At 40.7% G+C, this 25,920-nt stretch overlaps 1 protein-coding gene across 5 annotated transcripts; it reads left to right on the forward strand.

Annotated features, from left to right (window-relative positions):
• Nucleotides 1-2,169: 2,169 nt before the first annotated feature.
• Nucleotides 2,170-24,858, forward strand: LOC109034058 (uncharacterized). Of its 5 annotated transcripts, none has more exons than XM_019046989.2 (5): nt 2,171-2,372; nt 5,252-5,383; nt 10,155-10,495; nt 12,292-12,552; nt 18,303-24,858. In XM_019046989.2, exons 2-5 carry the CDS (start codon nt 5,292-5,294, stop codon nt 18,734-18,736), a joined length of 1,128 nt encoding a protein of 375 aa, XP_018902534.2. In that variant the 5' UTR covers nt 2,171-2,372; nt 5,252-5,291; the 3' UTR covers nt 18,737-24,858. The 5 variants fall into 5 exon arrangements, with proteins under 5 accessions (XP_018902536.2, XP_018902534.2, XP_018902537.2 ...); XM_019046992.2 differs by lacking the exon at nt 2,171-2,372 and adding an exon at nt 7,866-7,952 and having other exon boundaries at nt 5,250-5,383; XM_019046993.2 differs by lacking the exon at nt 2,171-2,372 and adding an exon at nt 7,392-7,584 and having other exon boundaries at nt 5,251-5,383.
• Nucleotides 24,859-25,920: the final 1,062 nt, after the last annotated feature.

Below are 25,920 nucleotides of genomic sequence, written 5' to 3' on the forward strand. Positions count from 1 at the left end.
TTATACAGCCAGAATATAGTTCCTATCGCCGGGTTTTACACTTTATCGCCTGCTGGCTGTTGCTTTTTCGCCATCGGCTATAAAAGGCTATAAGAAATTGTGTAGAAATTCGCGTGCTTTGCAAATCCTTAAGTTTGTACGGAATCACCTAAATATTTACAAAACGCACATTATATTTTCCTTTACTGCATATTTTTTTTCATCAATTAAAATGAGAATAATCCATACAGAGTGTGCAAACATTTCAAAGTCATGAGTTGAAAAACGCTGACTCCGCGAGATTAAATATTAGAGCCTATAACACCAAGCGGAGCGGCGCGGCGGCGCACTGGCGCCTACAAACCTAACAGGGATACTTCACGCATTGCGCAATGCGTGAAGTATCCCTGTTAGGTTTGTAGGCGCCAATGCGCGTTCAGCGCTGGCTGCCCGCCCGCCGCGCCGCGCCGCAGCGTACCGCGGCGCTTGAAGCAACTATTTCGCCCCAGTGGTAGTGCACAGTATCATACGAAATTGAAGGCGCTCCAACATTTTAGGAATGGCAGGCATCCTTCAAAAGTACGGAGCTTTCCTCGCAAATGAAATCAAGATACTGCGGCCCAAAAAGAGAGCGGTAGTCTAAAAACTCACCAAGTCCTAGCATCTGTAATACGTAACGTTTAGTGTACACTTTATCGCCAGGCTGTTGCTTGGTCGCCATCGGCTATAAAAGGTTATAAGAAATTGTGTTGCCGGCTATAGAAGCTATTGGAAATCTTACAGCCGGCTGTAGGTCTATGGTATTTTGGAACACGGATTCTACTGCCAATTTTTACCAGGGTCATTCCTTTTAGAATTTGTTTCTTAAAGATCGAAATGAAACGTTTCATAAAACAAACTCGTTTTTTGGTGGGCTATCAGGCGACCCGCAATCGCGTGTGCTGTGTCACGAACATCAGGAACCGCACCGTGAGGGCAAACGTCGCGTTCGACGGATCGGCTCCCCATCAGCCAGGCAAGGATCAACAGATGTGTAACCATATTGAGGTATTTTAAAGTAACCCGCCTATTCTCGTCGAAATTATTTTGGAATATTCCACAAAATTGTCCAGCATATGAGATTGTCGTCCAGGTTTGTGTCATTTCTGAGTCGTACCCAGAGGCGGCCCGTGTATGGGACGAGGGCGGCCGGCCAGCAGCACCCCCCCCCCCCCTTCTAAAGTTTTCAAGGATGTTTTTTTTAAACCTCTTCTCGAAAAATGATCTGCAGCGCTGATGATATTCCCTGTCGGAATGAACTTGCGCTACGTCTCGTAAATTTTTTGGAATGTTAGACGGGGAGACGTAAAACTCCTGCTTACTAATAGGATCTAATCCAAAGGTGATGGCAAAATTTCCTTTCTTCGGCACTCCAAAAATCAAACGTGAAAAGGGTGATTAATCATGTAAACTGCACCCTGGGGCTACATACCTAATTTTCAAAATTGTTCCGCAAAACTCTAGACGTTTTCGACCAGAGAGACCCCCACAGACCCCGCCCCATCTCATTTTCCAAATCCCCCCCCCCCCCCCCCTATCCACGGTTTTCAGTTAATGCGCCGCCACTGGTCACACCTCATCACATGCATGATTGAAAAAATAAATACATGATAGTAAATCAGAAATAGAAATTTTAAAACGCCGCATTGAGATGAGTGCTTTTATAATTCCACAACCACCGCAATATCTATCGTGCTGGCGAGTCCGGCACGCAGCTGTGAAAATATTCAAAACACTGACAAGTTTCGATAGTGTGATGCTTCCTTCCCCTCGGCTTTGATTATCTTATCTCATGTACCGCCATGCGCTACAATCTACCGGTTCCACAGTTTGTTGCCGTGCCTAGATCCTGGAAGAGTAAAAAGTTGATTAGGTGCATACATGGGCTCGACTTGAAAGCTTATTGTAACTGTGTGCGTGCCTACACATACTACTACCGACCTATGACGTAAGCTGGGGACAGGTGTCACCAGATTCTTACGGGAATTAAAGCTCCGTTACGGCGACTGAAAAACTGGTACGTGCTCATTTAGCAACGTTGGGCGGTACTCTTCAGTCGTGTGATTCAAAAATGAGAAATTCAAAATGGTGCTTGAATACACATGACGTAGGCTGGTACCACCGATTGGCTGTTGTATATTTGCTCCGAGATCATTTGAATAAGCATGTGTACTTTTCTCATTACGACATGGTAGTGTCACGCTGTGCGTCACATTTGAAAGCGTCCTCGCTTGTTTAGTAAACTTTAAGATGTGGTTAGGGATACTTCGTACATTAATATGTGTTTTGTGAAAATCTCTGAATCTCCCATGACATAACTTCTACCACAGCCTCAGAAGATTACGGAAAATCGGGTAAGTACACATACTTCATGATGTTTTCTAATTCAGAATCTCTGTTCAGCATGTAAGTAAATAGGCCTTGGTTCTCAGTGTGACCGGTGATAAGTTGGCGAACTGTGATACTTGTGAACCAGGACCGGATCTGGGATTTTTGGGTCCTTGTAACTGTAGCTTGAGGTGCGGCCCCCCTAAAGTGCCCCCCCCCCCCCCACCAGGAGAAGAGGGATTAGTGGATAACTTACCCTGTGGAAGGAAGAACTGGGGGCCTCCCTCGATAACATTTGAAATAATTACTCCTCTGAAACGCAATTTGAGACATTTTTTGTAAGCAATGTGAGGGTAACGACGGAGAGAGTCTATCATATCTATACGTACTGCAGCACATAAAAAACAAGAACCTTTATCTAAAAAAAACCAAGTAAAAAGTTTATGTCGAGGCAGACCCGCCACATCCTATCTCGGGCCCTGGTACCAGCTTTTAAGGCCCGGGCCCCCAGCATAGAGGGGGTCCGGGGGCTTCCCCCGGGAAATTTTTAAATTTTAAATCTACTTGGACGCATTTTGAAGCTCCCATGACGGAGATTTTCCATCAGTTTCTGCAGAATAATTACGCCCCTTTTTTACTTTTAGCACAAAATACTTTCGGATTGTTGCATTCAAAGCATCTAGAAATTTTTTTCGAGGGGGGGGGGGGCAGATGATACTATTTTCAATTCTAGGGGGGTCCAAGCCTCCGTGGACTCCCCTTTCGTACGTCTATGGCAAGTAAATTAGGCCAGTAAAGTCGAGGGTGCCCAGACCGGAGACTCCTAGCATCCGACAAAGGAAGAAAATGAAACGCAGTGACTAAAAATATCAATTTATGTTAAAAATCTTGAAAACAGATAGAAATCTTTAAGGAAGTAAGAAAAATTCTAGTGCCCTAGCATGTTTTTGAAAATTTATTCACCTATTGCGAAATTTTTAGGGTAAATTTTTCACTTTTCCTTACGAGACAAGGGTTACATGTGAATTCGTAGTGGTTTTTCACCAGTGGCACGGGCTCTGGAACCAGGGACCCAGTATCCCCCCTCCCCCCTTGTGGTGGGCCTGTGTCGAGGCGAACAATTTTTTAGTACGGTCTCCCGGTCTCCCATGTGATGCGGACCCCAAGCGCGCGTCTAGTGCACCTATATGGTAAATCTGGCTCGCATTGTCAAAGTTGAACGGATTCCATCAAAATCAACCCAGCATCATTTCTTGTTGCCTAACTTCTTGTGACAGAAATCGAAACAGCACTATCCCTTGAAACTTCTCGTGAATTTTCCTTCACTTATGCTATGAATGTACTCACAAAATTTCAAATCAGAATGTTGCTTAGTTTTCTTGTGAAAAAATAAGGTGCGAGGAAAGTAGACGGCACTTAATGTAAGGCTGATTGTTGCGGTAGGCAAGTTCATTGGCGATTCTTGAAAGTTGGCAACACTGTTCTTTAAAAAAATTGACATCATCATTGACAATGACAATACCGTTTTTCCCCGACTCAACTGTATGTAGAACAATCGAATCTTGGTGAGGCAGCTTGCCTCACCTAAAATATACATTTTTGATGGATTTAAAGGAAGGAAAAACAGTGTTGTCAACTTTCAAGAATCGCCACTACGTCAAGTTAATGTATTGGTGCTGACAAACGACGCTCGCAACTATTTGAACTCTGAGGGCCATAAAGCTCTGCACATGTTGTCCCTGTTAGGTTTGTAGGCGCCAGTGCGTCGCCGCGCAATGCGTAAAGTATCCCTGTTAGGTTTGTAGGCACCAGTGCGTCGCCGCGTAATGCGTGAAGTATCCCTGTTAGGTTTGTAGGCGCCAGTGCGTCGCCGCGCAATGCGTGAAGTATCCCTGTTAGGTTTGTAGGCGCCAATGCTTCGCCGCTCCGCTTTGTATTAGGCTCTAATATTTAATCTCGCGGAGTCAGCGGTTTTCAACTCATGATTTTGAAATGTTTGCACACTCTGTATGGACCATCTCATTTTAATTGATGAAAAAACAATATGTTTTAAAGGAAAATATAATGTGTTTTGTAAATAATAAGGTAGTTGCGTATCAAACTTAATGATTTCCAAAGCACGCGAATTTCTGCACAATTTCTTATAGCCTTTTATAGCCAATGGCGATTAAGTGTAAAGCCCGGCGATAGGAACCATAGCCCGACTGTATACTTTTTTATAGCTTCGTATAGCCCGGCTATATGATTTGCTCGCCGCTTTCTACAGCCAGCTATATGATTTTCAATAGCCTTCTTTAGTCGGCTATAAGAACTCCTATGGTATTTTGAAACGCAGCTCGTATCGCCAACTTTTACCAGGGAAGAGCAGTTTAACTTGCACAATTAGTTCTGTCGGGTGCCTCTTTTTAGGGACGCGACGAGCGCTGATCGCCGCGCCGAGTAGCGCCAGTTATTGAACTCCCTGAGAGTAGATTATTGAATCGGTATCAAAGTGACCTTGATCAATGAATGACATCTCTAAAATGGAAGTATACATCAATAAAGGTCAATCTATAGATAGATTTAGTAGGATAGGGAACTACCACTCAAGATTTTTTTAATTTTTATTTTCTCGGTGATATAACGAAAAATTTTGATTTGCTCGGTGATTTAACGAAACATTTTACATCGATTCTCTCGGTGATTTGACGAAAATTAGCTACATTTTTGAGGTAAAACATGCACCCGTAATACATTGAGAAGCGAGTTGAGAGGTGAAGTGTGCATTGTTTCAATGTAACTGAGCACCTCTAAGACTCGACTCCTTGAATATAAGGTGGTTGTATTATATTGCGGGTTTTTAAATTCCTTATTTAATAGTTAATATAACTGGAGTGAATATTGCGAAAATCATGTATGGTTACAGGTAAACGGAGTCCAACAACTCGTTCCTTGGGGCCGAATAGATGGTCATCAAACGGGAGCTCCGGATCTGTCTAAACGTCTTCGTTGGCAGCCTCATTACTATGACGCAATCAGCTTCGTTCCAAAATCCGTGGTAAAGGTCTACGAAAAATGTTAAATGTAAAAAAATCTAAAATCCGTCTGATTCTTCTTCTTCTGTCGCGCTTTTCTTTATCTCATCCTTCTTTTTCCTTTCTAATCTTCTCCATTTCTCTTTTCTCCTCCTTCCTCCTCATTTTTCTTCTTCTTCTACTTTACTTCTTCATTCTCGTCTATTTTTCTTCTGTTTTTCTTATTCTTCTTCCTTGCCTTTTCTTCTTCTTTTTCCTCCTGTCTTCATCCTTATTCTCTCTTCCTTTTATTTCTCTGCTCTTCTTCCTTTTCTTTTTCCTTTTTTCTTCATCATTATTCTCTTTTCCTTTTCTCTCTCTCTCTCTCTCCATCTCTCTCCTCCCTCCCCCTCTCTCCCTCCCCGTTCTTTCTCTTCGTGCCTTTTTCTTCTTTCTCTTTTTTACTCCCTTTTCTTTCCTTCTTTCCTCCTTTCTTTCTTTTAAAGCACCGCTTTAAAATAAAATTATTTTACTACTACTACTACTACTACTCTCTTTCTTTCTTATTCTTTTCTTCATCTCGTATCTCTTTTGCCCGATTCCTCTTTTTTCTTCTCCCTTATCTCTTTTCTTCTTCTCTTTTCTTCAATTCATTTCCTTATCATTTTGCTTTTTCCCCTCTTTCCTCTTGACATCATCCTCTGTTTAATGTCATCGTGTTTACAACTAGCCGACAAAGACTGTCCGACTATTATACATGGAGGATGATACCACTATTCGACCGCGTGGGAGCTCGGGTTGCCTATACTAAAAATTGAAGGCAAACTGATACGGCGTTACAGTAACCTCTTCTATCCGGTTAGTTAGAATTAGAGAGATATTTTTTTAGTGTGTTCTATATTCGACCGTTTGAGAGCTCATATTGTCTTTACGCAAATTGAGGGCAAACTGACATGGCGTTAATGTAATCATTCTCTGTTTTTTGAAAAGCTTCCTTTACATGCATGTACAGAGTGATCCAAGGTTAAACCGTCAGACTGCGGCGGGAGCGCGCGTGTTCCATTGGTCAACTTTAACTCAGTTTTTAATCATTTAATGTTACAAATTTAATATAATTCAAACATTTCAAATATGGGGGTGGAGGGTGCCAGTTGCTCTTCCTAGAATGTTAAAAATCCCTTTCCAGAAATCCTGAGAGTTTCCGCAATAACTTCGTGGAATTATGCCATCTCTGAAATTTCATTCCAATTCAGTTTTCGATAAGAACACCTCAAATTCACCTCTGGGACGACCCAATTTTCATAATGGTTCCGTCAATGACCCTCCCCCCTCCTCTCCCTTGAAGTCGGGAAGAAGTTACTCAAACGCTCATACCATGATAGGATGCACTTTTGGAGCCTTCCGGATCCTCCTCAATAAGGTGCCCCTTCGATAAAAAAAATTCCTGGTCCCGCTCATACTAAAACGGCTTTTTCCTGTGCATTGTGTTAACCGAGCGGTGAAATAAGTGGCGTAATTTGAGGCACAGCACCGGTATTCTTTCAGATGAAATGCAGAGCGAATACAAATGAATATTAATGAAGGTAAAAACTCTCCGTTTCAACATATTTGAAAAATACACGGACACGGACGCGACGTGCGCGAAATCGTTATTCAGTGTGTCTCAAGAAGTTTTGACCTGGAGTTTCATTTTTATACCTAAAAGTTCTTTCTTTATTTTATTCATTATTTATTTACCTATTTTTATTTATTTTTTTTATTACTTATTACATTTTCAATTTGTTCGGGTAAAACGTATGATGAGATATATTTCGCGATTTTAAATATTAGTCTGAAAAACGAGGTAGATTTTAGGAATGTTTACGAACTCGAGGAGCATTGGCCGTTAAATTTGGTTTTATAACAGTGAATTTTTTTTATAACAGTTATAACGCTCGTTGAAAGTTTTACTTATAAAGTAAATTTAACTTAAAAAAACCCAAAGAGGGTTTCATTCGTCGTGAATTTTAAACGTTTTTTGAAAAGTTACATACATGTTCGTTGCTCTAATAGCGCACTCTGGTGCTCTGCGACACTTGATCGCTGTATGTGCCTATCTCTCCGAGGGTTATGAGGCAACTTAGAACGTGATATCACCTGGTCGACGGCCTGCCGCCATCCATTTATGGGATATCCTTGTCGCTTTCTTCCAGGAGGTACCCAACCCGAAACTTTTTTGGGAAACCTCTCCTCCGACATTCTTGGCGTAAGTATATACAACATTGATTGCCTGCAGGTCGATTGTTGAATCGTTATCGAATGAACTCGATCGATAAATCCCCATTTTGGCAATGCTTTTTATCGATCGAGGTCATTCGATAACAGTTCAACAATCGAATGAACTCAATCGATAAATCCCTATCTTGGCAATGCTTTTTATCGATCGAGGTCATTCGATATAACGATTCAACAATCGACCCGCTGGACATGACGTTGTCGTGCACGTTACTTTTAACCTTCATCACCCGGCAAATTTTTTCATTACAGACGAAGTCCCGTCTCCAAATGCCGACATGTCACCATCAAAAAACCATTTTAGTTGCCCTCAACATATCGCCACGTATTCCTGCCAAAGTAGGTATCACAAGCGCCATTTTTACCTAAATTGAGTCATGGATAGTTTCGAAATGACGAGATGCATTCACAGACAAAAATAATAATTTTTTTAGAACAAAAATGTAGAAGTATGAATAAAAATCGATTAAAGTTGATGTACTTTTGTATCACAAGCGCCGCGCCATTCGGGAGAGAAGTATCACAAGTGCCGAGTTCAGCAACTACCCACGGAGGGGTGCATAAGACGCGTTTACTCGTGTTGGGCATACATTTTTTGTTAAAGCCCTGTCAACACTTCTAGCAAAAATTCACGGAACTTTGCGCGAAAGTTAAGTGCCGTAAACCTATCTTTGTGTGGACAAGGCCTTCCATTTATGAGAAATGAACGAAAAAATTATGAAAGAACAAACATAAATGCTGTTTAATAATTTTAACCTTCTATGGCATGGATTAATTTTGGATCTTAGATTCTAGGGGACTCTTATCTATTTTATAGCTTGCATGAAAACAATTGAGTACCGCATTTTTATTCAAAGTTTAAAGTTAAGGGAATCACTTTTTCAAAAAAAGGAAAAACTTATGAAATTTTGCAAAATCAAGGCACAGAGGAAAGATTCAATTTTTAAAACCCCGAAAATATGTTGTTACGAATTCGTAACGCTATGCTGTAGATGGTTGACTTCCGCCGCCGCGCTGACCGCATGAAGTATTTCTTCACTCTAGTAGGCGCTGTGCGTTTCACGCCAACCGCTGCTGAACGCACTGTGTTTGACGCAATGCGTGAAGTATTTATGCAGTCTTGTAGGCGCTATGCGTTTCACGCTGACCGCACTGCGTTTGATGCGATGCGTGAAGTATTTATGCAGTCTTGTAGGCGCTAATATGTGTTTCATGCCGACCGCCGCGCCGCGAGGGCTTCTCCTTTTCATCTCAAGTCCAGTCATTATTGCTCTCTAGCTGCGCCGCGCCGCTCCAGGCGTAATTGCGTGTTTGGTTTCTATCTTAACTCGACTAATTAAAGGTGCTGTCTCTTGTATCACCGAAAGACGGCAAAATTAGAAATTACTGTACTCTCCGGGAATAAGAGGTTTTGTCGCCTTTTCTCGTTTGTAATTTTTTTTCTGAATCCGATTTTTTTATACCTACATTTAAAAAAATTGCAAGATTTGCCACCCCCTAAATTTGCCACCATGGGCCGCGACCCATGTGGCCACCCCCTAAATCCGGCCCTGTCTCGATGGCTTGAAAAGTTAACTGTTTTAAAATTTGCAAACGTTTAAAAAGTTTTTACATCTGCCGTTGCAACTGGGATGCCCCTTCCTTGAAAGGTTGAACATTTTTTGAATGTCCTCATAGGGCTTTTGGTGTATTACATGAAATGGAGTTCTTGTGTACCTAATACGGGAATTTGCGATTTGTAAGTACCCTAGGCAATGTAAAATTTCGCGAAAAACACGTAAGATGGGGTCACTGGTTTTCTCTGAAACAAATTCCCAATCTCAAAGAAAGTTCTTAAAATTGAGGCCGTACTGGAGATCGCCTACGTTGTGATGAGAGTCCTTCAAAATTCAGTTTAAATATCTCCATGCTCAATGGATTCTCTCACCTTAGGGGATCCTCTCTATCACGGCCTCAACTTTGAGAGGTTTTTTAGAGCTTGCTTTGAGAGCATTGACTATTAAATTTGAAGTTTAAAAAGTATAATTTTTTTTTAAATTATGTACGAATTGGGAAACCTGCTTTTTTGTTCTTGTTTGAGCAAAATGTGAGTGAAATTTACGTTTAAAAAATGTTATGACAAAAAATGTTGCTAAATTTTTTTCAATATTTCGGTAAATTCTGAAAATCACTCATACCTATTAATGGTAAAAACTACGTAGATAAAGAACAAAACATTTGACATTAAAAACTGAGCAAGTGCACTTTATGAAAAATGCATATACTTACGTAAAATTGTTGTTATTCATAAAATGACGAATAACTGGTGCAAGAAGTCATTGTAACAAAAAGAGAGAAAAAAAGAAGAAGAACACCCAGAAATTCTGCATTTTCACAGCTTCGTTCCGGGAATTTTCTCTTCGCGACTAGGGTGAGTTTCTTTCAGAGAAAAATAGTGGCACTATAATAGAATTGGTAGAGGTTGAAATACTTAAACCCGCAAATCGCCGGGGCATACAAAGAGCCCCATTCTAAGCAGGGCGTCTTGGATTTGTGTTCCAGGCAAATGTCATTGCAGAAGACCCGTCATAAGCTGCGGAAGTGGAGGCGCATTTGGGCTTTGCTGCTAACGGGGGCGGTGGTGGTGAGCCTTTGGCTGATTTTTCGGCGACGGCGGCCCCCGGGGGACGTGCTGGAGCGGCTTCGGTTCCTTCCGAATCCCTTCGCCGCGTCCGGTCTCACAAATGAAACTGGTGCCCCCACGCCAATCGTTCCCAACTTGGTCCATTTCATCGTCTTCCAGAAGCCCACGGTCAGCTTCATCCACTTTGTATGCGTTCTTGCCGCCCTTCGCAATCAACGACCCGACAAAATTTATTTCCACTCAAACGTCCAACTATCAGGTAAGGAGCCGATCAAGTATATATTAGGAGGGGCGTTTTGGCCCATATAGAAGAATAAAGGAAGTGGTCGCATCTTGAGGATTGTTCACCCCGTGACGTAGGTCGATACAATGGCGTCGACATTTCAGCAAAATCCAAAATGTGATTTTTTTTTCATAAACGACAACATTTCCGAGAGAATCGATGATCAAAACCATCCGTAACGATCTACGTCATCGACTGAATCCAAGATTCCCAAAATGCGACCATCTCCTTTTTTTCACTATGATTTTGGCTGACTTTCTGTACCCCCTTCTCCCTAGTTCTTGCTCCGTGAGACAAACTTCCCACTCCGTTAGAGCACGTGAGACTGGCCAGGCAACCCCCCCCCCCCCCCCCCACCCGAGAAAATAACGGAGAAAGTAGGGAGAATTATTTTTATTTAAAAATATAATTTTCGGGAGGCTCACGTGAGACTTGACACCCCCTCCCCCCCTCCTCCCGAAAGAACGCTTAAGACGAGTTCAGACCCCCTATAATAATTTACGTAATGGGCCTGTTGCAAACTTTTGCTAGAGCAAAAATAAGAGTTGTTTCTTACAGATAATGCCTCAAAAATCACGATGAGCGCATCGGCAAAGTCTGAAATGCACTCATAACTTCACAATCTGCGTAAGAAATTTGCGTTTTTTTAAGCTTCCCGCTTCAAAAACGATACTACGGCGTAGGTGAACATTTTGTTAGAGGAGTCGCTCCATCGTCGGCGATATTCATCATGGCCGACGCTTGCACGCAGTTCCGCGCGTAATTCAAGGAGAGTTCAAGGTCAATCCATTCGGGCGTGGAAAATATGAACGTTAACACACCGATTGTTATCTGGTCTAATCCAGTTCAGGTGTTATCTCGTCCCATCAAACGTGTTTTGGCGGATTGGCGTCGGCTATGATGATTATTGCCGACGATGGAACGACTCCTCTTACAAAATGTTCACCTGTGCCGTAGTATCGTTTTTGAAGCGGGAAGCTCAAAAAACCGCAAATTTCTTACGCAGATTGTGAAGTTATGAATGCATTTCAGAGTTTGCCGATGCGCTCATCGTGATTTTTGAGGCATTATCTATAAGAAACAACTCTTAGTTTTGCTCTAGCAAAAGTTTGCAACAGGCCCATTCTGTAACGGCCTTTTCAAGTATTACGTAAGCTACTCAAGGGAGGGGAGTGGTGATCTGAGCATCCCCTAACACGATCTTGAGGTGGGGGGGGGGTCGAGCCTCACGTCTTTCAACGGAAAAAAACGTTAACTTTTTTTTCTCAATAGCTGTTAAAAATTCCTTGTTAAATTTTGTTTTGCTATTTGTTTTTGTGCGTGACAAACCGGTTGAGTCAATCAATGGATATAAGGTAAAAGTCAGACTGCTTTCAGGGATGTAGTTGGTGTTCAACACATTATTTGCCTGGAAGATCTCCAAGAAACACAGGCTGCTATACATTCCACGGTAAAATTATTGCTGAGGTATCGGTTGTGTTTGTTGTCTATCCACTATTTGCAGGGGCTTCTCCTCATATTAAAATCTATTTCAATAAAATTGAAACAAGCTGCAATTTATTTTGCGTCGCAAACAGCTCGCTTGCCGCTTTTACACAAAACTCATTTGGCTGGTCGTTTAAAATCGATTTATTGATCAGATTATGTACAAAAATTGCAATTCGATTGTAGTAAATTGCAAAATTATTTCAATTTATGCGTTGCACTGTGCTACTTGGTTAAGAGTCAGTATACCATACCTACTCAAAACGTCTATGTTCCAATTTTCGCAGGCCCGTATTGGGAACGGTTGCTGCAGCTGAAAGAGTTTTCAGAGCGGGTAGTCTTGCGTCAGATAGAAATGCCTAAAGAGATATTCAACCAGACGATCAGAGAGGACTACCGCATTTTTCATGGTGGCGATATAGCTCGAATTCAAGTACTCATGCAGTTCGGCGGAATTTTCCTCGACAACGATTCCTACGTTGTTAAAAGTCTTGACTTCTTCCGCCACTTCGAGATGGCTATTGGCTGGGACGAGGAACAATTTTTGGGTGAGATGAGCACACAAACCCTACCTCCTCATTTTTCACGAGCGACCGCCTCCGTAATAACACGCCAAGAAACAAGTCTGATTTTAAAAACATTCCATACCCAAGTAGCAGTGATCGCGATAAATAGCGATTTTATCGGTTGATTATCGCGATTATATCGGTGGCAATTTATCGCGATATTATCGAATGAAAAATTGCGATTTATGGCGATTAAATCGCTATGCATCGCAATTTTTTGTTAAATAAAATCGCGATCAATTTTCGTCGATAAAATCGAGATCAAATCGCCACATATCGCGATTTTTGTTTCGATAATATCGCGATAAATTGCCGGGCAATAAAATCGCGATTATATTGCAACAAGATCGAGGATGATCGCTCAGATGTTGATGATCCTAGCGATTTTATCGCCGATGAAATTGCAATATATTGCGATTATTCCGTTGAAAAATGCCACTTGGGTATTAAATCGCATCTGGAACAAAATTCTCAGGAAGTAAGAGAAGTACGCTCCTGAGCAATTTTAGATACCATGAACTTAGAAATAGAGACATTAACTTAAAAACGAAGGAAAAAATTGAGTGCCGGGAATTTTTTTTTTTTTACAACTGCCCCTAGAAATCCCAAATTGGGCCCAATTGACTTGACGATCTCTCCTGGGCGATTTAAGCGCCGCGATATATACAAGCATTTAGATTATGCAAATAAATCCTAAAAAAGAATCCGACATCAAATTGGAAAAAAAGAAAAAGCCCGTGACTCGCTACTTCGAAGCTACTCTAAAAGCCAAGAGAGACGTGCTCGAGCTTCGTTTTTAACTTTTCTCCCAAATCTGAGCGACACCTCAGTAGAGTATGGAGCGGAGCATTGAGATCAAGTTCACGCTTCGCGCCTTCAATTTCACAGATGCAACACACACATCCATCGAGCACGAATAGTTGTATCTCTGCATCGTATCATTTATAGCGCGCGTCCTCTCCCTTCGTATGTTTCCATTGTACAGGTGCAGACACTGCGGCGCGACATACATACCGGAAATCGCGAACTCTAAAAGCAAAGAACTATCTCTTCGGAAAACCTTGCTTATCGCCCTCCATGAGCTTTGATACGGACTTATTTATTCTAAAAGCAACTATGTGCGTAGGGTTAGCGCGTAGCAATCGTAGCATATACCTAGCGCTTTTCAGCATAAATACATCCATATAATATGGCTCGCTGTCGTTATTTATTCCGTTACTAACTTCTGAAGAAGTTGCAGCTCGATAGTTGTATTATGAACGTTAGTCAAGATAATCCCAACTATTTAAATTCAATTCACAATGACGCATTCGTACCTAAATTACGTGAGTTGAGGCTTTAGAACATGGTTTTGTCTTTCGTTTAATAAATATTATGTTTGGACCTCATGTTTAAAGTCAGGCTATGTTATTAAAACTCCGATTCACTTATACTTCGTAGCGGTGGCAAGTCACTTTTCCTAAAAAATTGTTTCCTACTGCAAGTTGTCCTAATACTTTTTTCCTACTCGTTTTTTGTCCCATCACAGTTAGCCCTACAAGTGGGATGTCCCACTGACTTTTTTCCCAGGTCATGTGTCCTAAATTCAGTTTTAAAAAACAACATAGGTACCTCACAAGTTAAAGTTGTGGCCGCATGCCCGCAATAAGTAGTGGAGCTTCATCCTCTTCCTTGTGAGGGTATATATAGGAGGCTCAGATAGTTCTTTCTCCCGTCCACGTGCAAATTCGGCTCGCTGAGGAAATTTTACACATACTCTGGAATATTTCCCTCTGCTACTCTCATGTTTACGTTTCAATTATTATTGAATTATTGGGACAAACACCCTTAGGAAAAAAGTCAGTGGGACATCTCACGCGTAGGACTTACTGTGATGGGACAAAAAACGGAGTAGGAAAAAAATATTAGGAAAACCTGATGTGGGAAAAAAAAATTTAGGAAAAATGACCTAGCACCCTTCGTAGCTGATTTGGATTTATTAGCAAAATAAGTAGGTAGGTAAACCTCAAGGGTTCTCATGAATTTGGCTCCATGGTTTACTTTCCTACTCTTTCGTTGAAGTCACCCAAAGTCTCTGTCAACACCTTCTCATATTTTTGCCTTACATTTTCGATTTTCATTATTTAACTTCAGTCTACTCATTAGTGATGGCTGGATTTCGTGCCTCCGCTTATGGTCTGTAACTTTTAATCCTACATTTCTACTGCAAATTTGCTTTTTGCAAATTTAGATCCTTCATCACTCAAACCAAGAGAGTATAGCCAATTTGAAAACTAACGTCTTATTGTGCACATAATGAATCTCGTTGAAATAAATTTAAAACATCTTTCTGAAACCCTCAAATTTACATAGCTCCATGAGCCTTGATCAAGCCGATACTACGTTGTTAATCTATTGATAGATATCGTCAATTAAAAGTTTGCCTCCAATTTTGCTGCTTAGGCAACAAAACTATACTTGAGTGGGAGTACACCGAAAAAAAATTGAAGTTAATTTAACATTCTGGATGTAAAAAAAGTGTGCGAGAACTTACAATATGCTAAAATACCTGCCACAGCAGTTACTTCAGCAATACCAAGATGGAAAATTAAGTGCTGTAGCGGGTAATTCAGCATTTATAAGTTCTCGCACACTTTTTTTACATCCAGAATGTTAATTTACGAATTATCTTTCCCTTTTCGAAGAACGCTCATACCATATCTCATTCCATACATTTTGGGCACTGGAAAAAAAACACATTGGATCGAGAGTCCCAGACTCTTGAAAACATTGACAAGAAAAAATACCTACTCTTGATTCAATCGGACTTTTGCTTGAATCAAAACGAAATCCGCTTAAATTAAGAGGCTGCTTGGTTCTTGATTTAAGCTAGATTCTGATTGAATCAAGAGTACTTTTTCTTGTCGATGTTTTCCAGAGTCTGGACTTTAGATCCATAATGTGTGTGTGTGTGTGTTTTTTTTTTTTTTTTTTTTTTTTTTTTTTTTTTTTTTTTTTTCCAAATGATTGACGTGAATTATGAAAAACACATATTGGCACATGTTTATTCATGGTTTATAGAACAGGAAGATGACCGTAAACTTTGAATGGCTAACTAGACTTCCCGGTATGTTTTTTTTGCCATATGCGGCGAAATTGAAGGCGGGCGACCTTAAAAGGACGATAACTGCAGATAGGTTTGGGCACTTTCTATTGACTCTAGCGAAATAATCAATGGAGGGAAATAATGAGTTAGTTGCGCTGGTCTCAGAATTGTGTTTTGATGCTTGATTCTTGTAGATTAGCTTAAAAAAGTAGTATATGTCCAACAGCAACTTTCTACATTGAGTATTAACCGATATATCGCTAGGATGGTCAAAGTTAACATGGGAAATTTGTTTTTTCTCCCAATAAACCGAGGCTCTCCCTAAATTTGTTCCTCATCATCCAAATACGATACCTGCCGAATATTTTCGTTCTCCGACAGTATTAACACGTGCCGCCGAGAGGTTGCGAACATCTTCAAAATAAATTACATTGATTTAATGGGGCTAATAGGTATTTCGTTCTTCGATTTTAAAATGCGCCTAAATGAAAAAACTTGATTTTTAATGAAGGAGGTACCTGAAGGTCTATTGTAAATGAGAAAATAACACATTCGATTCATGGGGAGGGGGCGGGGCGGTAGGTGGTCACGACGGAGCCGATTGCAAGGTGGCAGAAACCAAGGGTGTCACTATCGCCGTCGATGACGTCATAATCCGAATTTTTCAAAGCGCGATATCTCTGTTAATGTTGAAAAGAAAGTTGCTGTTTGGATCGATCTTAATATTTTTAGCTGATCAATATCAGGAATCAAGCATCAAAACACGATTCGGAGACCAGCGCAACTGATCCATGGTAGGAAATTAAGGCATATTATGTGAGCGTTTTTTGTAGTTCGGTGATGAGCCTATAAGAAAGACGAATTTTTAAGCTTAGAAGAGCATCTGAAAAATCCGCCCATTTTCGAAGAGACACAAAAGGCCAAGCTACATATAAACTTAGCGATTGCTTAACTTCATTTGATCCAATTCGAAACCCAGACTGGAAGGTAAATCGATAACGTTTCGCGCTCTAGCTGCAGTATATTTGTTGCATACGGTGAAATTGTATAGGCGAACTTCAAATGCATACCTATCATTTGATAGATGCATCGTGTTATATCTGTAAACCAATTGGCATTTGGCAATTGGCAAATGCCAATTGGTTAACAGAACAACATCGTTCATCGGTTTAACCAAGGTTACGGAGCGATGCAAATTTATGTAAGTAGGTACTTATTTTTCGAATAGATAACTATTCCCGCTCTCCAATATGTTTGTTGCCTATTCGGTGAAATTGAAGGTGAGCCTCGAGTGGAGGGTGTCCGGCAAAAGATTTACGTACTTTATATTGGTTCTAGCAAAAAAATTATGGAGGGATAATCAGCATCACTCTTTTTTTTTCTCCCCCATTTTTCCTCATCTTTTTTTCCCACTCGTGTTTTGGTGACATTGTTGGAATGGCGCCTATGAGGCAGTTGCCCTGTGAGCGCCATCCTTGATCCAGCCTTGGGTATAAATTACTACGATTCTACCTTAAATTCATGTGAAATTTGTGTTAAAATTTTCTAAATTAAAGAGAAAAAAATTTACCTTTTTAAAATTGCGAGATGGCGTTTTTACGTGAAAAAACAAAAAAAGGTTCCCTAACTCTGATATCCTTACAGTTTGTGTATGTGTGTGTATATCCAAGTGCTCCAAGACCTCCTAATTTTGCGAATTTGGTAACGCTTAGTTCCAGCGTTCTACCGGGCCGATTTTCATGATTTTTGCGGCTATCGACGGGCAATTGTCTCTAGATAAGCCAACTCTTTTCAGATTTTCAAAGTATGGCCCAGGTTTTTTTATAATACGTGGTAAAGTTGCGAATTCTCCCATTTAAACAATGTAAATTTATACTTTTTGTCATAGTTTGTTTGAGCGTTCTAATGGGCCGATTTCCATGATTTTTGCGTAAATCGACAGGTAATAGGCCCCAGATGAGCCCGCTGTAATAATATTTTGGAAAAAGGACCCAGGTTTTTTTAAAATCACGTTATAAAAGTTAGTGAGTTTACAGAATGCTCCAGTACTACTACCGCTATGCGCGGGAGGATGCGCAGTGGTCGACGAGGTTGCGCAGTAGCTGTGTAGCCCTGCGCATCAGCTCTACACTTATCTACACAAGATTCGCGCTACAGTCTTCTCGATGAGCGGTTGCCGAGTCGTGTAAGACGTCGACTGCGTCCGCTTGAAACTCAGTGTGGGTTCGATCCCCAACTCATAAAACATTAATTATTACCTGACTATCATTGTTCATTGTTTTACTGCAATATTTCATCAAGCAGTCATTCCAAAACGCGTCCTTTTAATTTTAAAGTAATTTTAAGTAAAGTTTAAAATTAAAGTATAAGTACCTCATATCGTAATTTTTTAGGGAAAAAATAAAACTAACACTGATAGGAGGGTAAAAATAGGGCCGCGAAGCGGCCCATTGATGGCGCGGAGCGCCTTCAGGGGGTTGGGCCGCGTAGCGGCCAGGGGGCGTAGCCCCCTAGTTATCCATATATTTTGGGAGAGTTCTCTATGAAATTAACGACTTTTTAAACATGTTTATAGCAGCCAATGCTATTGGTTATAAATGCTAATGCTAGATATAGTCTATGTCTCTGATCTTTTTGATACTTGCAGGGACCCAGATAATTGTGGCGCACCGTGAAGCGCGGTTCCTAGACCTATGGCTCCACTCTTATGAAGGCATGTACGAAACAGATTTGTGGTACTACAACGCAGGGGAACTACCAACGACATGGATACTGCATCGGCGTCCGGACCTTGTGCACCGGGTGAAAGTCCTCTTCGGGAATGACGGCAAGTTCCAGCAACTGCTCTTCCAGCGCTACTGGCCTGGTTGGCGGGAGCAATACACGTTCCACTTGCTCGCCCGAAAGGCCCACCAAAGTGGCCTTCGCAATATCTCACCCAATGCTTCCTACCCGGTCGACTTCAACGAGCACAACCTCCAGAACTACCCAATCACCTTCCGCGAGATGGCTAACGAGGTCCTCGATTATGAAAAGATCCTCCTAAAAGAAGATTTGGCCCTAGGCCAAGAATCGAGCTAACCTGCCAATGGCAATATACAATACCTATAACTCTTCGGTGTGCCGATGGCTGAAGTCGAAAAATACGTACTCCGATTGCGGTGTTGCAAATCTCCGATCATGTCCTAGTTTCCTTTAAAAATACATCGTACGACATCTTTTCCAAGAAATTTGCAGGAAATTATCTCTATTTACCTATATTAGAAAATAATCACGGAGAAAATTTAAACTTGACATTTTGGTTCGATTCCTATTACAAAATAAAACACAATTGAAAATTTTGGAACATTGCGATGGACATACGCATTTTTCGACTTCAGCCATCGATACTCACTTGCAGAGGAACCAGTGGGTATTCCGGGAGGTATCTCGAGGTATGACAGGTGCGTTGTCTTCGCTGTTTACATGAGGTTGGGAAAAATTCTAAAAAAATTTCCCCTCGCCTAATTTTAATCAACAGAAACCTTCTCAACTGAAGCGCACGAACCTGCCGTACTCGTACCTCTTTGAATGAAATTTGTTTAATTGAATAAGTACTCAATGTATTGACTTCAGCCACCTAGGCTATGAGAATTCATGGCTACCTACGATGTGATACCTAGGACAAAGGATTACTTGTCCGAGTCATGGAATCATGTGCCCACAAACTGACAGTTGAGTGAAATTTGCTTTAAAACATTACCTCTCTGGATAAGTGTAAGACCTTTGGATTTAATTTTTCACTAAATCTTTCGCCTCAAGCCTTAGTGCCTTTTAAGGAATGGCTTGCATTTAGGTATTTGTCTTGAGGGCTATAAGTGACTAGTGAAAAATGGTGTCTGTAGATTACAGAGAAGTAATTACAAGACTTCAGAGTTATCATTCGTAAGTAAACTGATGCAAATTCTTGATTTTTCTAATTTACCAGCAATTGGAAACTAGCCGTTCAGAAAATACATAACGCTCTAGGGGGGGATTGAGGAGAGCGTCACGCCATTTTTTTTCATAACTTGTTAAAGGCATAGAGTATTAAGTAGTTGTGAAAGGATACGATCTTACGTCGCAAAAAAGCGTTATAAGATGGGGAATAGGGGAGGGGGTCGAAATATCCCAAATATCAGAAATTTAACGTTGCTTAATTTATGAACGGTCCCTAAGCTTAAGAGAATAACAATATGTCAGTACTTTGATTCTAGTCATTCAGTATGAATTTTTTTATTTTTATTTTGGCTAGACTCGGAAATTGCATCTGCTGACGTCTTGCCATTTTTTCTCGGATAAAGTAAAACTAGTCATTAATTGTTTCCTCCAAAATTTAATTTATAATATTTATTTTTTGAAAACTTGCAAACATTTTCTGGAGCTTCAGAGTCATTTGAGTAGGTACAATATTGGCTCATAATATCACTGAAATTCCACCCTCCGTTTTTGATTCTTGCAACTGATGGTAGTATTCATCCTATGTTGATTCTAATAATTGTTACCTACCTTATTCTTCCTCTTTTTTACTTTCTTTACATGTTGCTTCAAGTACAGGGTGTCCCAAAGCACCCATATCAGGCCTTTTTCTCGGTAGATTTAGGTCGAACGAAGTCGGCGACCGCGGGGTTGAATAAGGAATTGACTCTAAGGAATCCGAATTTCATGGTTTCGAATGGTTGGAAATGATCTGTATGGTCCCGAAGCCCCCTTAGCCTCCCTCGGGGGGGGGGGGGGGGGTAAATGGGGGGCTAAAATTTCCCCCGACTTTTGTAATTTTGCCTTCTCCATTTACCCCCCCCCCCCAAAGGAAATTAGGGGGGTTCGGTACCATGAAAGTCGAATTCCTTGGGGTCGATTACGTGGTAAACCACCTTTCTTCGGAGAAGCTGCATCAACTTTTGACCAAAGGGAAACTATGGATGGGGCCGCTGTCCCCCTCTTTAAAGGATCATTTTTGGGCGTAAAGTGGTCCAATTTTGGATTTTCAGGGGTCGATCTAACGTGAAATTTTCCGTACTTTTCAATTCTAACAACATCGAATCGAAATTCTATCGTGACCCCCCTTTATCTCTCAAAGGGGCCTAGGGGGGGTTTCGAGACCATGAAATTCGGTTCCTTGGGGTCGATTCCCTAATCAACCCCGCGGTCGCCGACTTAGTTCGACCTAAATCTACCGAAAAAAGGCCTGATATGGGTGCTGGGACACCCTGTATAAAGTATGTGCTGTCTTTTCTCTTAGTTTGGTTATTTCTAAGTGTATTGGACGGAAACAATTATATCAACTGAGGACATCCATGGCTTAAGTAAAAAAATGCAGATCTCTCTTAATTCCAACGTTTCTAAAAATCCTGTTACGTACAATTCATTTTAGAAAAATAAAATAATCAAAATATTTCCTTGAAATTATCTGTAAATAAAGTTAAATGAGTGAAAGAATTTAGAGAAAATTGTATGAGAGCCTACAGAGCATTACGAAACAATAAACATAGAATGACAGAAAGCATACTAACAGAGATCGACAACAGCACAATATCACATACCTACAGGCCCGCCACAAGGGGGGGGGGGGATACTGGGTCCCCGGAAGGGGCCCGTATTACCCGTGAAAAACCACTACGAATTCACATGCAACCCTTGTTTCGTAAGAAAAAGTGAAAAATTTACCCTAAAAATTTCGCAAAAGGTGAATAGATTTTCAGAAACACGCTGGGGCACTGTACGGAGAAAAAAAAACACGGTTATTCGACGGTTACCACGGTAATACTGTCACACGGGATTCCTTGGAAGTGGAACCGTGGATTTTGGTAATATTATTGATGAGCACAGTAGCATAACTATGCTCATAATAGTATGTCTGTGCTCACAGTAATATTACGGTGAACACGGTCATATCACTGTGCTCATCGTTACAAGAATCAAAATCCACGGTTCTACTACCGTGGAATCCCGTGTGACATTACTACCGTGGTAACGGTAGAATAACTGTGTTTTTTTTTCGGTGTAGAATTCTTCTTAAATTTTCAAAGAAGGATACTTCTTGGAAAATGTCTATCTATTTTCAAGATTTTCAGTAAAGAGGGATATTTTTAGTAACTGCGTTTCATTTTCTTCCGTCGTCAGATGCTAAGAGTCTCCAGTCTGGGCATCCTCGACTTCAATGGCTCATGGCTCAACTCCCTTGCCATGGAAACGAAGGGGGAGTCCAGGGGGGCCTTGCCCTCATAGAACTGAAAATAGTATCATATGCCCCCCCCCCCCAAAAAAAAAAAAAATAAATTAAAAATTTTCCAGATGTTTTGAATCCAACAATTCGTAAGTATTTTGTGCTGAAAGTAAAAAAAAAAAACATAATTATTTCGCAGAAATTGATGGAAAAATTCTTAATGGAAGCTTCAAAATGCGTCCAATCAGTCGTATTAATTCTAAAATTTCTCGGGGGATGCCCCTCGGACCCCCCTTCCCTCCGAGATTGGGGCCCGGACCTTAAAACTGGTACCAGGGCCCGAGATGGGATGCGGCGAGCCTGCATGAAGGCTATTCCCATTTAAATCATCTGTCACATTCATACGGCGCAATGATACAACTATTTGAACTCTCCGGAATGCGTGAGGTATCACGCCGCATTTGAAGGCGTTTTCAAAACAGCCAAGTTCCGATACTCGGATTATCGTTTTGCATAGTTCATATTCTTTTGTTATAATCCGTACCACTCGTTTATTTTTAATCCTCGTAGAAAAACCACCCATTTGCTAAATACAATTCTAGCTGGAGTGCACTTCAGCTATGCATTCACCACTGCAAAAATGTCAAAGGAAATCGACACGCCCACCGTGCATGGAGGCTATTTCCATTTAAATCTTCCGTCACATTCTTACGGCGCAATGGTACAACTATTTGGACTCTCTGGAATGCGTGAGGTATCACGCCGCATTTGAAGGCGTTTTCAAAACAGCCAAGTTCCGATACCCTAATTATCGTTTTGCATAGTTCATATTCTTTTGTTATATTCCGTGCCACTTCTTTATTTTTAATCCCCGTAAAAAAACCATCCATTTGTACATACAATTCTAGCAACAGCGCACTTCAGCTATGCATTCACCACTACGAAAATGTCATAGGAAATCGACACGCCTAGCAGGCATGGATGCTATTTCCATTTAAATCTTCCCACACATTCTTACGGCGCAATGATACAACTATTTGAACTCTCCGGAATGCGTGAGGTATCACGCTGCATTTGAAGGCGTTTTCAAATCAGCCAAGTTCCATTACCCGGATTATCGTTTTGCATAGTTCATATTCTTTTGTTTCCATTTCTAACCACTTGTTTAATTATAATCCTTCCTATAAAAACCACCCATTTACTTAATACAATTCTAGCTGAAGCGCACTTAAGCGCATTCATGACTGCAAAAATGTTAACGGAAAACGATAAGGCCAGCGTGCATGAAGGCTATTTCCATTGTAATCTTCCGTCGCATTCATACGGCGCAATGATACAACTATTTGAACTCTCCGGAATGCGTGAGGTATCACGCCGCATTTGAAGGCGTTTTCAAATCAGCCAAGTTCCGATACCCGGATTATCGTTTTGCATAGTTATTCTTTTGTTATGTTCCGTGCCACTCGTTTATTTTTAATCCTCGTAGAAAAACCACCCATTTGTAAATACAGTTCTAGCTGAAGGGCACTTAAGCTGTGCAATCACCACTGCAAAAATTTCAGAGGAAATCGACAAGCCCAGCGTGCATGGAGGGTGTCTCCATTAAAATCTTCCGTCACATTCTTACGGCGCAACGATACAACTATCCGACCTCTCCGGAATGCGGGAGGTATCACGCCGCATTTGAAAGCGTTTTCAAAACAGCCAAGTTCCGATATCTGAATCATCGTTTTGCACAGTGCATAGTATTTTGTTTTCATTTCTAACCACTTGTTTATTTATGATCCTTCTATAAAAATTACCCATTTGCTATATACAATTCTAGCTGTAGCGCACTTCAGCTATGTATTCACCACTGCAAAAATGTCAGAGGAAATCTACAAGCCCAGCGTGCATGAAGGCAGGCCTGCCACAAGGGGGGAGGGGGGATACTAGGTCCCTGGTACCGGGACCCGGGCCCCGGAAGGGGCCCGTGTTACCCTTGAAAAACCACTACGAATTCACATGCAACCCTTGTTTCGTAAGAAAAAGTGAAAAACTTACCCTAAAAATTTCGCAAAAGGTGAATAGATTTTCCGACACACGCTGGGGCACTGTAGAATTCTTCTTAAATTTTCAACTGTAAAATTCCTATCTATTTTCAAGATTTTCAGCACAGAGGGATATTTTTAGTAACTGCGTTTCATTTTCTTCCGTCGTCAGATGCTAAGAGTCCCCAGTCTGGGCATCCTCGACTTCAATGGCTCATGGCTCAACTCCCTTGCCATAGATAAACGAAGGGGGAGTCCAAGGGGGCCTGGCCCTTACAGACTTGAAAATAGTATCATATGCCCCTCCCCCCCCCCAAAAAAAAATAATAATAATTTTCCAGATGTTTTGAATGCAACAATTCGTAAGTATTTTGTGCTGAAAGTAGAAAAAAAAAAAAAGCATAATTTTTCTGCAGTAATTGATGGAAAAATTCTTTATGGAAGCTTCAAAATGCGTCCGATTTAGTCGTATAAATTCTAAAATTCCTCAGGGATGCCCCTCGGACCCCGCCCCCCCTCCGTACTTGGGGCCCGGACCTTAAAACTGGTACCAGGGCCCGAGATGGGATGTGGCGGGCCTGATCACATATATCCATTTGCCGACTTGCAGATATATAGATGGCTATAGGTCGGTACCACACTTGTTTAGGTAACCTTTTTTGGAAATTGGATTTTATTTCGTTTTAACCAGTTCATTAATGACTGAATGGGTTTTCTTTAAAATGAATATTCTGAAAGTACCGGGTGAGTAGATTACAAGGTGATTATCTGGGTATTTTTGGAGCCCAAATCCCGGACAAGCCCGCTTTTAAGAAGTCCATGGACTCAAAGGAATTTCAAAAGCGCCGGAATGGCTGGAAAACGATGGAAAGTGATGTACTACAGCAGTCAAATCACTGATTTCTATCAATTTTCACAGATGTTGGTCATAATGAATTGTATTCAAATGTGGAATTGTTGCTGGTTTACAATAGATAATATGAATCAAATTCGATTTTTTTTTTCTTTTCTCCCCCTGTAATTTAGGTTTTTGATTTATTAAAAATCCTGCAACTCTGAGATAGTGAAATTTGATTGTTTGACTCTGATGGTTTACTTTTGAATTTAATATTATTTCGCGTATGAGAAGTAGGTAGAAATAAATACTTTTAACGGAAGTCGTAGGAACCCATATTCGTTTCTGATTGGTGCTTGATGACAGCCATTTCATTTGGTGCGGAAATTGGGCATTTTAAATTTCCAGAAAAGTTGTGCTCTCTGAACTGCGTATTTTTCCGTTTCTGAGCCACATTTTTGCGGTTTAATATGCCTATGTGTTTTACGCTTCTTACCTTTGGAAATAGGTATGTACTCAGAAGTTAAAATCCAATCATGGTTCAGTGACCCATTTGAGCAGACCAAGAATCTTAAAATAATACAGGGTTACATAAACTCCGCCTACTTTACATTATTAAAATTGGTGATCAACTTTCTAGGAAACATCACCTTTTGATTTCATACAAAAAAATGCACAAATATAGATAGTGATCCCAGAATACTTTCTTTTATATTTAACATTATTTTTTCTGCTACTCATTTTAACATCTTCATCTAGGAGTATGCTCCAACAAGAATAATGGTCGCACTGGGTGCGTGAGGGGGGCATCTCTGTTCCAGTGTTTCAGGCTCTTTGCTAATATTTCATTCATGGTTAGTTCCAAGAATGCATGGATTTTACTAAAATGTTTACTGAATATTCTTTATGATCTGTTATCTTCTGATAACAATGTTCTGTGGAACAAATTCTGCAGAAATCAACCATCAGATTCTTCTCTGAGACATAAACTAGCTATAGTACATTGCAGTGACTTTTTTGCAATAATTTCATGACATTATTCATTGTAGTAGCTGGGTGGGTTGAAAATATAAAAAAAAATTAAGTATGCTCGAGAACTTTTCAAGGCTTCACATTATCCTGTTTCTCTCTGAAAATGTGTACACATGGATCCCATAAATTGTCAAGCAGCACCTTGGAGCATACTTAAATAACTGCTTTGGATGTTAGATGAGGA

The sequence above is a fragment of the Bemisia tabaci genome, chromosome 1 (assembly GCF_918797505.1).
Source record: "Bemisia tabaci chromosome 1, PGI_BMITA_v3".
NCBI classification, from domain to species: Eukaryota; Metazoa; Arthropoda; class Insecta; order Hemiptera; family Aleyrodidae; genus Bemisia; species Bemisia tabaci.

Bases quoted from the DNA above. Each gene is read 5' to 3' on its own strand.
- LOC109034058 (XM_019046989.2), top strand. From the start codon at position 5,292: ATGGTCATCAAACGGGAGCTCCGGATCTGTCTAAACGTCTTCGTTGGC. The intron at 5,384-10,154 runs GTAAAGGTCTAC...TTTGTGTTCCAG, and splicing joins GCTTCGTTCCAAAATCCGTG to GCAAATGTCATTGCAGAAGA. The intron at 12,553-18,302 runs GTGAGATGAGCA...TGATACTTGCAG, and splicing joins GGACGAGGAACAATTTTTGG to GGACCCAGATAATTGTGGCG.